Source organism: Melozone crissalis, unplaced genomic scaffold, assembly GCF_028551555.1.
Source record: "Melozone crissalis strain CALT ecotype California unplaced genomic scaffold, PUWL_Pcris_2 ptg000124l_1, whole genome shotgun sequence".
In the NCBI taxonomy this organism is placed as follows: Eukaryota; Metazoa; Chordata; class Aves; order Passeriformes; family Passerellidae; genus Melozone; species Melozone crissalis.
The window spans coordinates 133649-148592 of NW_026535900.1; the positions used below are offsets into that span (position 1 = coordinate 133649).

Here is a 14944-nt window from a genome sequence, read left to right on the forward strand (position 1 = left end):
TCCATAACCCCATGATCCCATAACCTTGATGGACCCCCATAACCACATGACCCTGATGGACCCCGTAACTCCATGACCCTGGTTACCCCCCATGACCACATGACCTTGATGGATCTCCATGGACCCATGACCTTGATAGAACCCCATAACCACATGACCTCATGACCATAATGGACCCCATAACCACATGACCCCATGACCCTGATGGACCCCCATAACCCCATAACCATAACCATGATGGACCTCCATAACCCCATGACCCTCATGGAACTCCATAACTCCATGACCCTGCTGACCCAACATGACCTTGATGGACCTCCATAACCCCATGACCCTGATGGATCTCCATAACAGCATGACCTTGATGGACCCCAAGGACCTTGATGGACCCCCATGACCCTGATGGAACCCCATAACCCCATAGCCTTGATGGACCCCCATAACCCCATGACCTTGATGGACCCCCATAACCACATGGCCTTGATGGAACCCATAACCCCATGACCGTGGTTACCCCCCATGGTCTTGATGGACCTCCATAACCACATGGCCTCATGACCGTGACGGAACTCCATGATCCCATGATCCTGATGGACCCCATAATCCCATAACCTTGATGGAACCCCATAACCCCATAACCATGATGGAACCCCATAACCTCATGACCTCATGAACTTGATGGAATACCATACCCTCATGACTCCATGACCTTGATCGACCTCCATAACCACATCACCCCATGACCCTGATGGACGCCCATAACCTCATGACCCTGATGGACCCCCATAACCCCATGACCCTGATGGAACCCCATAACCACATAACCATGATGGACCCTCATAACCCCATAACGATGATGGACCCCCATAACTCCATGACCCTGCTGACCTAACATGACCTTGATGGACCTCCATAACAGCATGACCTTGATGGACCCCAAGGACCTTGATGGATCCCCACGACCCTGATGGAGCCCCATAACCACATGACCATGATGGACCCCATAACTCCATGGCCTTGATGGAACCCCATAACCCCATGACTCCATTACCTTGATCGACCTCCACCACCACATAACCCCATGACCCTGATGGAACCCCATAACCCCATGACCTTGATCAGCCCCCATAACCACATCACTCCATGACCCTGATGGACCCCCATAACCACATGACCATGATGGACCTCCATAACCCCATGATCCTGCTGACCCACCATGACCTTGATGGACCCCCATGACTCTGATGGACCCCCATGACCCTGATGGACCCCCATAACCCCATGACCTTGATCAGCCCCCATAACCACATCACTCCATGACCTTGATGGACCCCCATATCCTCATAACCGTGATGGACCGCCATGACCCTGATGGAACTCCATAACCCCATAACCATGATGGACCCCCAGAACCCCATGACCCTGATGGAACCCCATAACCCTGATGGACCCCCACAACCTCAATGAACCCCCAAACCACCACCTCCACCACCCACCCCGTTCCTCACCTCGGCGTCCCCCAGGAACCGGGCGAGACACGGGAACACGCCGCCCTCCACGCCGAAGCGCTCGGCCGCGTAGACGTCGGGCGCGTGCGGGACGTCCACGTGCGGCGCGAAGCCGCCGGCGCCCCGCAGGAACGCCCGGGGCCTCCTGGCGGCGCCGCGGGCCACCCGCGCCGCGCGGCCGCCCAGCTCCAGGAACTCCAGGCGCGTGTCGCGCCGCCACGGCCGCGGCGCCTGCGCCGGGTAGAAGGCTCCGGAAGCCCGGCGGAACACGGCGGAGACGCCGCCCTTGGAGCCGTCGGCCACGCCCAGGTAGAGGCGGCCGCCCAGGCGGGCGGAGGTGACGGCGTGGGGACGGCGCAGGCGGCCCTGGCCCAGGGACTGGCGGCGCACGAAGGAGGAGCCCGAGCGGCGCCGCACCCAGGAGCCGCCGCGCGGCTGGGCCACCACCAGGAGCGGCGTGTCGGCCACCACCACGGGGTGGCAGGACGCCGGGGACGAGCCCGGAGGGGACAGCGGGGACGTTGGAGATGTTGGAGATGTTGCAGACCTTGGAACCCTGGGGACATTGGAGATGTTGGGCACATTGGAGATGTTGGGCTGATGCGGACCTTGTGAAGTTTGGGGACCTTGGAGATGTTGGGGACCTTAGAGACCTTGGGGATATTGGACATGTTGGGGTGATGGGGACATTGGGGACATTGGAGATGTTGGAGATCTTGGGACCTTGGAGACATTGGAGACGTTGGGGACCTTTGGAACCCTGGAGACACTGGGGGCACTGGGGATATTGGGGAGCTTGGGGACATTGGAGACGTTGGGGACCTTTGGGACCTTGGGGACATTGGAGATGTTGGGGTGATGGGGCCTTGGGGACCTTGGGGACAGTAGGGACCTTGGAGAGCTTGGGGACATTGGGGACCTTGGGGACTTGGGGACCTTGGAGGCACTGGAGAGGTTGAGGACCTTTGAGACCTTGGGGACATTGGGGGCACTGAGGACCTTGGGGACACTGGGGACATTGGAGACCTTGGGACATTGGGGACCTTGGGGACTTTGGGAATATGGAGGTTGTTGGGCACATTGGGGACATTGGAGATGTTGGGGTGATGGCGACCTTGGGGACATCGGAGATGTTGGGGTGATGGCGACCTTGGGGACATTGGAGATGTTTGGACATTGGAGATGTTGGGGTGATGGGGACCTTGGGGACCCTGGAGATGTTGGGGTGATGGGGACCTTGGGGACATTGGAGATGTTTGGACATTGGAGATGTTGGGGTGATGGCGACCTTGGGGACATTGGAGATGTTGGGGTGATGGGACACTGGGGACATTGGAGATGTTGGGGTGATGGGGACCTTGGGGAGATCGGAGATGTTGGGGTGATGGGACACTGGGGACATTGGAGATGTTGGGGTGATGGGGACCTTGGGGACATTGGAGATGTTGGGGTGATGGGACACTGGGGACATTGGAGATGTTGGGGTGATGGGGACCTTGGGGACATTGGAGATGTTGGGGTGATGGCGACCTTGGGGACATTGGAGATGTTTGGACATTGGAGATGTTTGGACATTGGAGATGTTGGGGTGATGGGGACCTTGGGGACATTGGAGATGTTGGGGTGATGGGGACCTTGGGGACATTGGAGATGTTTGGACATTGGAGATGTTGGGGTGATGGGGACCTTGGGGACCCTGGAGATGTTGGGGTGATGGGGACCTTGGGGACATTGGAGATGTTGGGGTGATGGGGACCTTGGGGACATTGGAGATGTTGGGGACCCTGGAGATGTTGGGGTGATGGGACACTGGGGACATTGGAGATGTTGGGGACCCTGGAGATGTTGGGGTGATGGGACACTGGGGACATTGGAGATGTTGGGGACACCGGTGACCTCGGGGCCCTTGCTGTCCCTCAGCCCGGTTCCCACCATTCCTTCCCTGCTGCTTTTCCCCATTTCCCAGCACTTTTCCCCATTTCCCCCCATTTTTAAATTATTTTTCTCCATTCCTCTCCCTTTCCCCCCATTTTTTCAATTTTCCTTTGGTCTTTTTCCCATTTCCCCCTTTCTTTTCCATTTCTCTCCCATTTTCCCCCTGGTTTTCCCCATTTTTCCCCCAATTTTTTCCCATTTTCCCCATTTTCCCCCATTTCTCTCACTGTTATAATGATGAGCACCCAGAACCTCCCCCTCATTTTTCCCTCATTCTCCCCCATTTTTCTTTGTTTTTCCCAATTTTTCTCTGGTTTTTTCCCCATTTTCCCCCAGTTTTAAATTTTTTTCATTTTTTCCCAATTTCCCCATTTTTTTCCCCGATTTCTCTCACCGTTGACCACGCTCTGTGCCCGGAACTTCCCCTTCATTTTCTCTTTATTTTTCCCCATTTTACCCCATTTTTTCCCATTTTTTCCCCATTTTTTCCCAATTTTTTCCTTTGCTTTACCCCATTTTTTCCCCGTTTTTTTCCCAATTTTTGCCATTTCTTCACCATTTTTCCCATTTTTTCCCAATTTCCCCGTTTTTCCCCCCAATTTCTCTCACCATTGATGACGCTCTGAGCCTGGAACCTGCCCCTCATTTTCCCCCTATTCTCCCTGATTTCCCCCCATTTTTTCCCCGTTTTTTTCCCAATTTTTGCCATTTCTTCACCATTTTTCCCATTTTTCCCAATTTCCCCGTTTTTCCCCCTAATTTCTCTCACCGTTCACCACGCTCTGTGCCCAGAACCTCCCCCTCATTTCTCCCTCATTTTCCCTTTGCTTTCCCCCGTTTTCCTCCCGTTTTTTCTCATTTTGTCCCCATTTTTTCCCCAATTTTCATTTTTTAACCGTTTTTCCCAATTTCCCCATTTTTTTCCCCAATTTCTCCCACCATTGACCACGCTCTGAGCCCGGAACCTCCCCCTCATTTTTCCTTTGTTCTCCCCATTATTTCTCCATTTTTTCCCCATTTTTTTGTTGATTTTTTCCCCGTTTTTTCCCCAAATTCCCCGTTTTCCCCATTTTTCCCAATTTCCCGGTTTTTCCCCCCATTTCTCTCACCGTTGACGACGCTCTGTGCCCGGAACTGCCCCCGAGCTGGCGCCGAGCTCCGGCTGCGCCACGAACACCCAGGGGTGGCCCCCGAGGGACGCGGGGGCGGCGCCCAGGGACGAGAACGGCAGCGTCTGGAACGGACGCAGCTCTGGGGGAAAAAACGGGAAATTTGGGTAAAAATGGGAAAATTTGGGGAAATTTGGGATTCTTGGGAGACCGGAACGGCCGCAGCCCTGGGGGCAGAAAATGGGGACAAAAATGGGGAAATTTGGTTAAAAATGGGGAAATTTGGGGAAATTTGGGATTCTTGGGAGACCGGAACGGCCGCAGCCCTGGGGGCAGAAAATGGGGACAAAAATGGGGAAATTTGGTTAAAAATGGGGAAATTTGGAGTTTTTCACACCAAAATCTGGTTAAAAAGGGGAAAATTTGGGATTCCTGAGAGGCTGGAACGGCCGCAGCTCTGGGGACACAAAATGGGGACAGAAAGTGGGAAACAAAAATTGGAAAATTTGGAGTTTTTCACACCAAAAAATGGTTAAAAATGGGAAAATTTGGGGAAATTTTGGATTCCTTAGAGACTGGAACGGCCGCAGTTCTGGGGACACAACATGGGGGAAAAAAATGGGAAAATTTGGGGAAATTTGGGGAAATTTTGGATTTTTGAGAAGCTGGAACAGTCACAGCTCTGGGGACAGAAAATGGGGAGAAAAATGGGAAAATCTGGTTAAAAATGGGAAAATTTGGGGAAATTTGGGATTCTTGAGAGGCTGGAACGGTCGCTGCTCTGGGGACACAAAATGGGGACAAAAATCAGAAAATTTGGTTTAAAATGGGGAAAAAACGGGAAATTTGGTCAAAAATGGGAAAGTTTGGGTAAAAATGGGGAAATTTGGGGAAATTTGGGATTCTTGAGAGACTGGAACAGTCGCAGCTCTGGGGACACAAAATGGGGACATTGGGGACATTGGGGACACGGAGGCAGCGCCGAGGGACGAGAACGGCAAAGTCTGGAATGGACGCAGTTCTGGGGGAAAAACCACAAAATTTGGGTAAAAATGGGGAAATCTGGGGAAATTTGGGATTCTTGAGAGACTGGAACGGCCGCAGCTCTGGGGACACAAAATGGGGACATTGGGGACACCTTGGGGACATTGGGGACACAGCCAGGGACACAGGGACAGCTTGGGGACACCGGGGACATCACTGGGGACATTGGGGACAGCCTAGGGACACTCGCAGGGACAAGGGGACACAGCCAGGGACAGCTTGGGGACAGCCCCAGGGACACAGGGACAGTTTGGGGACATTGGGGACAGCCCCAGGGACACAGGGACACAGGTGCAGCTTGGGGACATTGGGGACAGCTTGGGGACAGCCCCAGGGACACAAGGACACAGCCAGGGACAGCTTGGGGACATTGCTGGGGACAACCCGGGGACATGGGGACAGTTTGGGGACATTGGGGACATTGCCAGGGACAGCCCCAGGGACACAGGGACATTGGGGACATTGGAGACATTGCCAGGGACACAGGGACACCCTCAGGGACACTGGGCACAGTTCTAGGGACAGACCCAGGGACACCTTGGGGACATTGGGGACACAGCCAGGGACAGCTTGGGGACACTGGGGACACAGCCAGAGACACAGGGACAGCTTGGGGACATTGCTGGGGACAGAGGAATGGACACAGGGACATTGGGGACAGCTTGGGGACAGCCCAGGGACAGCTTGGGGACACTGAGGACACATGCAGGGACACACTGGGGACAGACCCAGGGACAGCTTGGGGACATTGGGGACAGTTCTAGGGACAGACCCAGGAACAGCTTGGGGACATTGGGGACACAGCCAGGGACACTCCCAGGGACACGGGGACACAGCCAGAGACAGCTTGGGGACACTGGGGACAGGGGGATGGACCCAAGGACACAGGGACAGCTTGGGGACATTGGGGACATTGGGGACAGCTTAGCGACACCACCAGGGACACGGGGACAAAGCCAGGGACAACTTGGGGACAGCTTGGGGACATCACTGGGGACACGGGGACAGCTTGGGGACAGCCCCAGAGACATTGGGGGCACAGCCAGGGACAGCTTGGGGACATTGCCAGAGACACAGGGACACCCCCAGGGACACTGGGGACAGTTGTAGGGACAGACCCAGGGACACCTTGGGGACATTGGGGACAGCCTTGGGGACGTTGGGGACACACCCAGGGACACGAGGACACAGCCAGGGACACCCAAGGGACAGAAGGACACAGTCAGAGACAGCTTGGGGACATTGAGGACACAGCCAGGGACAGCTTGGGGACATTGGGGACACCTTGGGGACATTGGGGACACATGCAGGGACAGTCCCAGAGACACGGGGACAGACCCAGGGAGAGCTTGGGGACATTGGGGACACAGCCAGGGACACCCCAGGGACACGGGGACACAGCCAGGGACAGCCCGGGGACACAGAGACAGCTTGGGGACATCGCCGGGGACACGGGGACAGCCCCAGGGAGAGCCCCAGGGACACTGGGGACAGGCTGGGGACATTGCTGGGGACATTGGGGACAGCTTGGGGACATTGGGGACACAGCCAGGGACAGCTTGGGGACATCGCCGGGGACACGGGGACAGCCCCAGGGAGAGCCCCAGGGACATTGGGGACAGGCTGGGGACATTGCTGGGGACATTGGGGACACGGGGACAGCTTGGGGACACTCCCAGCACAACCCAGTCCCATTTTTAACCCTTCAATCCCCATTTCCACCCCTCAAATCCCCTTTTTTTGACCTAAAACCACCAAATTTTCTCCCCCCAGTACAAACCAGTACATCCCAGTTGCCTCCCAGTTTGTCCCAGCCCCTCCCAGTACCAACCAGTCCCATTTTAACCCCTAAATCCCCATTTTTAACCCTGAAATTCCCATTTTCAACCCTTAAGTCCCCGGATTTTTTCCCTCCCAGTCCCTCCCAGTTTGTCCCAGTTCCCTCCCAGTATAACCCAGTACAAACCAGTGCAACCAGTCCCATTTCCACCCCTCATATCCCCCCATTTTAACCCTTAAGTCCCCATTTTTAACCCTTAAATCCCTTTTTGACCTAAAACCACCAAATTTTCACCTCCCAGTCCCTCCCAGTTTGTCCCAGTCCCATTTTTAACCCCTAAATCCCCATTTTTAACCCTTAAATCCCCATTTTCCCCCCTAAAATCCCCATTTTTAACCCTAAAACCCCCGGATATTTTCCCTTCAGTCCCCCCCAGTCCGTCCCAGTCCGTCCCAGTATAACCCAGTCCCATTTTCCCCTCTAAAACCCCCGATTTTTAATCCTTAAATCCCCATTATTAACCCCTAAATCCCCAAATTTTTACCTAAAACCTCCAGATTTTCTCCCCCCAGTCCCTTCCAGTTCCTTCCCAGTCCATCCCAGTATAACCCAGTCCCATTTTAACCCTTAAATCCCCATTTTTTTCCAGAAATCCCCGGATTTTTTCCCTTTAGTCCCTCCCAGTCCCTCCCAGTACATCCCAGTCCATCCCAGTATAACCCAGTCCCCTCCCAGTCCCATTTCCACCCCTAAAATTCCAATTTTTAACCCTTAAATCCCCAAATTTTTACCTAAAACCACCAAATTTTCATCCCCCAGTCCCTCTCAGTCCCTCCCAGTTTGTCCCAGTTCATCCCAGTATAACCCAGTCCCATTTTCTCCCTAAAAATCCCCATTTTTAACCCTTAAATCCCCATTTTCCCCCCTAAAATCCCCATTTTTAACCCTAAAACCCCCGGATTTTCCCCCCCAGTCCCTCCCAGTCCATCCCAGTTACCGTGCCTCTGGCACTGGAGCTGCTGGGGGCGGAGCTGCGCCAGGGCCACGCCCAGGTGGGGGAGGGGCGCTCGGCAGCGGCCCCCTGGGGGGGAGGGGCGGGCGCGGCCCCAGGCCAGGAGCCAGCGCAGGGCGTTCCCCCGGAGGTCACTGCGACAGAAATGGCACCAAATGGCACCAAAGTGGCACCAAAGGGGTGCCAGGGGTGCCAGGTGTCGCTAGGTGGCACCAAAGTGGCAAAAAACGGCACTAAAGGGGCCCTAAGTGGCATCAAATGGCACCAAAGTGGCACCAAAGTGTCATTAAATGTCACCAAAGGGTGCCAGGTGGCACTACGTGGCATTAGAGTGGCACTAAGTGGCACCAAAGTGGCACTAAATGGCATTTAAGTGGCAAAAAATGGCACCAAATGACCCCAAAGGGCACCAAAGTGTCGCCAAGGGGTGCCAGGGGGTGCCAGGTGGCACTAAGTGACACTAAAGTGGCAAAAAATGGCACTAAAGGGGCCCTAAGTGGCACCAGGTGGCACCAAATGGCACCAAAGTGGCAAAAAAGTGACAAAAGGTGGCCCTGAGTGGCACCAGGTGGCACTAGAGGGACATGAAGTTGCACCAGGTGGCATCAAAGTGACAAAAGGTGGCACTAAAAGGCACCAAATGTCACCAAAGTGGCACCAAAGTGTCGCCAGGGGGCGCCAGGTGTGCCAGGTGTCACTAAATGGCATCAGAGGGGCACTAAGTGGCACCAAAGTGGCACTAAATGGCATTAAAGTGGTAAAAAGTGGCACTAAAGTGGCATCAAAGGGGTGCCAAGGGGTGCCAGGTGGTGCCAGGTGGTGCCAGGTGGCACCAAAGTGGCATTAAAGTGGCACCAAGTGGCACTAAATGGCACCAAAGTGGCATCACAGAGACAAAAAATGGCACTAAAGGGACATTGAGTGGCACCAGGTGGCTCTAAATGGCATTAAAGTGGCAAAAATGACACTAGAGTGGCACTAAAGTGGCAAAAAGTGGCACCAAAGTGGCACCAAAGGGTGCCAGGGGGTGCCAGGTGGCACTGAGTGGTGTTAAAGTGGCACCAAATGGCACCAAAGTGGCACCAAAGTGACATTGAATTGGCAAAAAGCGGCACCAAATGGCATCAAATGGCATCAAAGTGACAAAAGGTGGCACTAGAGTGGCACCAGGTGTCACCAAAGTGGCAAAAAATGGCATTAACGTGGCACTAAGTGTCACCAGGTGGTGCCAGGTGGCATCAAAGTGGCCCCAGGTGTCACCACATGGTATTAGAGTGGCACTAAAGGGCACCAAAGTGGCACCAGGTGGCATTAAATGGCACCCGGGGGCACCAAATGACACCAAAGTGACAAAAAATGGCACTGAATGGCATCGAAGCGGCACCAGGTGGCACCGAATGGCACTAGAGTGGCACTAAAGGGACATCAAGTGGCACCAAGTGGCACTAAAATGACAAAAAGTGGCACCAAATGGCACCCGGTGGCACTAAAGGGATAAAAAATGGCTCCAGGTGGCACTAAATGGCACTAGAGTGGCACCCGGTGGCATCAGATGGCACCAAAGTGACAAAAAGTGGCATCCGGTGGCACTACATTGGCACTAATTGGCATTGAATTGGCACTACGGGGACATCAAGTGGCACCAAGGGGCATCAGATGGTTCCAGAGTGGCACTAAGTGGCATTAGAGTGGTAAAAAGTGGCATCAAATGGCACCAAAGTGGCACCAAAGGGTGCCAGGGGGTGCCAGGCGTGCCAGGTGTCACTGCATGGCATCAGAGTGGCACTAAATGGCACCAAAGTGGCAAAAAATGGCATTAAAGGGGTAAAAAGTGGCACCAAAGTGGCACTAAGCAGCGCCAGGTGGCACCAGGTGTCACTAAATGGCACTAGAGTGGCACCAAAGTGGCACTAAATGGCATTAAATTAGCAAAAAGTGGCACTAAATGGCTCCAGAGTGACATCAAATGGCACTAAAGGGACACCAAGTGGCACCAGGTGGCACCAAATGGCACCGAAGTGGCACTAAAGGGACATCAAGTGGCACCAGGTGGCACTACATGGCACTAAGTGGTACTAGATGGCACCAGAGTGGCACTAAATGGCATTAAAGTGGTAAAAAGTGGCACCAGATGGCACCAAAGTGTCACCAGGCGGTGCCAGGTGGCGCTAAGTGGCACCAAAGTGGCAAAAAGTGGCAAAAAATGGCACCAGGTGGCACCAAAGGGACATCGAGTGGCACCAAAGTGGCACCAAAGTGACAAAAGTGGCACCGAAGTGGCAAAAATGGTACTGAACTGGCACTAAAGTGACAAAAATAGGCACTAAATAGCACCAGGTGGCACCCAAGTGGCACTAAGTGGCACCAGGTGGCACTAAAGTGACAAAACTGGCATCAAATGGCACCAAAGTGGCATTTAATTAGCAAAAAGTGGCATTAAATGGCACCAAAGTGGCACCAAAGTGACAAAAATGGCACCAGAGGTGACACCGAGAGGCCCCAAAGTGGCACCGAGGTGGCACCGAGTGACACAAAATGGCGCCTGAGCGCCACCGGGGCCATCGAGCGGCGCTTGGGGACACCGGGGTGGCACCCGAGGAACGGAAAGTGGCACCAGGTGGCACCGAGGGGACAAAAAAGGGACAAAACACTGGCACGGACCCTCCATCCACCCCAGTGTCCCCAAGGTGTCCACAACCCCCCCCAGTGTCCCCAAAGTGTCCCCAAATCCTCCCAATGTCCCCAATGTCCCCAATGTCACCCACAGGTGTCACCCACAGGTGTCTCAGTGTCCCCAGTGTCACCCACAGGTGTCTCAGTGTCCCCAGTGTCCCCAGTGTCACCCACAGGTGTCTCAGTGTCCCCAGTGTCACCCACAGGTGTCACCCACAGGTGTCACCCACAGGTGTCTCAGTGTCCCAATGTCCCTCAGGAGCTCTCTGGGCAGAGTCTCCAGGTTGTTGTTGGCCAAACTCTTGCGGGGACACAAACGGGGACAGTGGGGACAGTGAGGGGACATTTGGGGACAGTGGGGACAGTGAGGGGACATTGGGGACAGTGAGGGGACATTTGGGGACATTGGGGACAGTGGGGACAGTGAGGGGACATTGGGGACAGTGAGGGGACATTTGGGGACATTGGGGACAGTGGGGACAGTGAGGGGACATTGGGGACAGTGAGGGGACATTTGGGGACATTGGGGACAGTGGGGACAGTGAGGGGACATTGGGGACAGTGAGGGGACATTTGGGGACATTGGGGACAGTGGGGACAGTGAGGGGACATTTGGGGACATTGAGGGGATTTAGGGACAGTGAGAGCGTTGGGGACATGTGGGGACACTCACAGGAATTGGAGCCCCCGGAGTCCCCGGAGAGACCCCGGGGAGACGAAACCGAGCTGGGAATCCTCGATGAACCTGGAACCAGTACGGACCAGTAGGGACCAGTACGGACCAGTAGGGACCAGTAGGGACCAGTACGGACCAGTTTGGACGAGTGGGGACCAGTAGGGACCAGTACGGACCAGTACGGACCAGTGTGGACCACTGTGGACCAGTGTGGACCAGTACGGACCAGTAGGGACCAGTAGGGACCAGTACAGACCAGTACGGACCAGTTTGGACGAGTGGGGACCAGTAGGGACCAGTACGGACCAGTGTGGACCAGTGTGGACCAGTAGGGACCAGTGTGGACCAGTGTGGACCAGTACGGACCAGTAGGGACCAGTACGGACCAGTAGGGACCAGTGTGGTCCAGTATAAACCATTATCGACCAGTGTGGACCAAAAAACACCATAAGATCCATTAAAATCCATAGAAAGCAGTATGGACCAGTATAAACCAGTACGGACCAGTACGGACTAGTACGGACCAGTATGGACCAGTATGGACCAAAAAAACCCCATAAAATCCATTAAAATCCATAGAAACCTGTATGGACCAGTATAAACCAGTATGGACCAGTATGGATCCAAAAAACCCTGTAAAAATCCATACAAACCAGTATAGACCAGTATGGAACCAGTATGGACCCGTCCCTCGCAGTTCAAACCAGTCCACACCAGTATAACCCAGCCCCATTCCCAGTATAACCAGTACAAACCAGTATCACTCACAGGTACTCCAGTCCCTCCCAGTCCCCCCCAGCCGCATTTCCAGTCCGAACCAGTATAACCCAGTCCCTCCCAGTCCAAACCAGTATGAACCAGTGCAAATGAGCCCCATTCCCAGTCCCTCCCGGTACAAACCAGTATAACCAGTAACACACTCACAGATATTCCAGCACCCCCAGCCCCATTCCCAGTATAACCAGTACAAACCAGTATCCCCAGTATCACTCCCAGCCCCATTCCCAGTCCCTCCCAGTACAAACCAGTATAACCAGTACAACACTCACAGATCTTCCAGCATTCCCAGTCCCTCCCAGTCCCTCCCAGTATAACCAGTACAGCACTCAGAGCTACTCCAGCATCCCCAGCCCCATTCCCAGTACAGACCAGTATAACCAGTAAAAACCAGTATCCCCAGTACCTCCCAGCCCCTCCCAGTCCCTCCCAGTACAAACCAGTATAACCAGTATAACCAGCCCCTCCCAGTCTCTGCCAGTACAAACCAGCACAAACCAGTATAACCAGTGTAACCCAGCCCCATTCCCAGTCCCTCCCAGAACACACCAGTACAAACCAGTACAAACAAGTGCCTCCCAGTATAACCAGTATAACCAGTATAACCAGTACAAACCAGTACAAACCAGTCCCTCCCAGTATAACCAGTATAACCAGTCCCCTCCCAGTACAAACCAGTATAACCGGCATAACCCAGTACCACTGCCAGCCCCATTGCCAGTCCCTCCCAGTACAAACCAGTCCAAACCAGTATAACCCAGTATCGCTCCCAGCCCCCTACCAGAACAAACCAGCATAACCAGTACACACCAGTCCCTCCCAGTATAACCCAGTATCGCTCCCAGCCCCATTCCCAGTGTAACCAGTATAACCAGTACACACCAGTCCCTCCCAGTATAACCAGTATAACCCAGTATCGCTCCCAGCCCCATTCCCAGTGTAACCGGCATAACCAGTACACACCAGTCCCTCCCAGTATAACCAGTATAACCCAGTATCGCTCCCAGCCCCATTCCCAGTGTAACCAGCATAACCAGTACACACCAGTCCCTCCCAGTATAACCAGTATAACCCAGTACCGCTCCCAGCCCCATTCCCAGTGTAACCGGCATAACCAGTACACACCAGTCCCTCCCAGTATAACCAGTTGTTATGGTTTAGGCCCGGCAAAGCCAAGGCCCCCATAAATATACCTTTTACCTGATATCTGCTGTGAGATGTGGCCAGGAAATAAGCAAAGCAGGCTCCAACTTAAACATAAAGAGAAGTTTATTAACTAAACTACACACACAATTACTAAACTACACACACAATTACTAAACTACACACACACAGGGAAAAAAACAAGGAGAATGAAAACTACACAGAAACACTTCCTTATCCTCCTCCCACCAAATTCCCAAACACATTTACATTTCCCAAAAAATTATCCACACTCGGTCTGGCACCACCCTTTAGAAAAAAAAATCAAATCTTCAGCTCATAAGGGATAGACGGAGTCCTTCCTTGTGCCACGGACTTCTTGTCACAATCAGCAATCCGCCCGGTATCTTGCTATCTCGTGACATCTCCTTTCCATGCCGAGGTGCTCTCACCACCTGGCATGGGATGGGGCAGGGGCCTGCCTTCAGGGCCTTTTAAGAATGCCTCGTCTCGTTCCAAGCAGAGTACAGTCACAATCCTGGGACCTCTGTCCCCCCCCCCATGTCTTCTATACCCCCTGGGGCCGAGGGGTCTCAAAACCAAACTCTCTTGACTCCGAGCCTCCGCTTCCCCCTGCAATACAGCCTCTGCATCACCAGGAAACAGTCCATGGAAATACAACAAAAAAAGAGTCCAGCAAAAACTGCCACTCCATCTTCCTCCATTCCTTCAACATCTCTCTTCTCCCTTTGCCAGACCCTCCTTACTGGCCTGATTTTCTTCCTTCATCTTCCACTCCTGTCCCTTTCCCAGGAAAGGCAATGTTCTGCGAAGCCTTCATTCCCCAAAGGGTTAAAAGTTCTCCCAGGCGGCCGGACTGCCCGCTGCCCCCCCTTTCTCCTCCCAGCCGTGCTGCCTGCCGGCACATGATATCAAGTTTCAAGATATACAGTTCGAGCACGGGCTGCATTCTCTGGGGGGGGGGGAATAAACCGGTCGCTCAAGGGTCTGCCACCCTTCCTCCCGGGCCTACCGTAAATGGGCCACGTGGCTCTCCCCTCCCCCAGCCCAGCCAGAAACTGGGCCGGGGGAGAGACTTCTTCACGCCGGAAATCCCAAGAGGACTCCGAAGGCCAAGAGCCCTGCTTTTAACCCCTTGGGTTCGTAGTCTCAAGAGGCGGATCCAAATGTCCCACTGGTCAAACTAAGTGCCCATCTTAAATTCCAATTACCCATTGGTAATCACAGCAAAACAAAATATCCCAGATGTCCCATTTCCGGTCAAAC

The 14944-nt window shown here is 54.0% G+C and overlaps 1 protein-coding gene across 1 annotated transcript in view; it reads right to left on the reverse strand.

Moving 5' to 3' along the window:
• Positions 1–14944, reverse strand: part of LOC128948359 (leucine-rich repeat LGI family member 4-like) — a 66861-nt gene that overhangs the window by 50739 nt on the left and 1178 nt on the right. The window contains exons 2-5 of the mRNA XM_054293040.1: positions 8374–8522; positions 4579–4694; positions 4384–4431; positions 1497–2009 (exon numbers count right to left, since the gene is read on the reverse strand). Coding sequence (XP_054149015.1) covers positions 1497–2009; positions 4384–4431; positions 4579–4694; positions 8374–8522 — 826 coding nt within the window. The remainder of the gene's footprint in view (positions 1–1496; positions 2010–4383; positions 4432–4578; positions 4695–8373; positions 8523–14944) is intronic.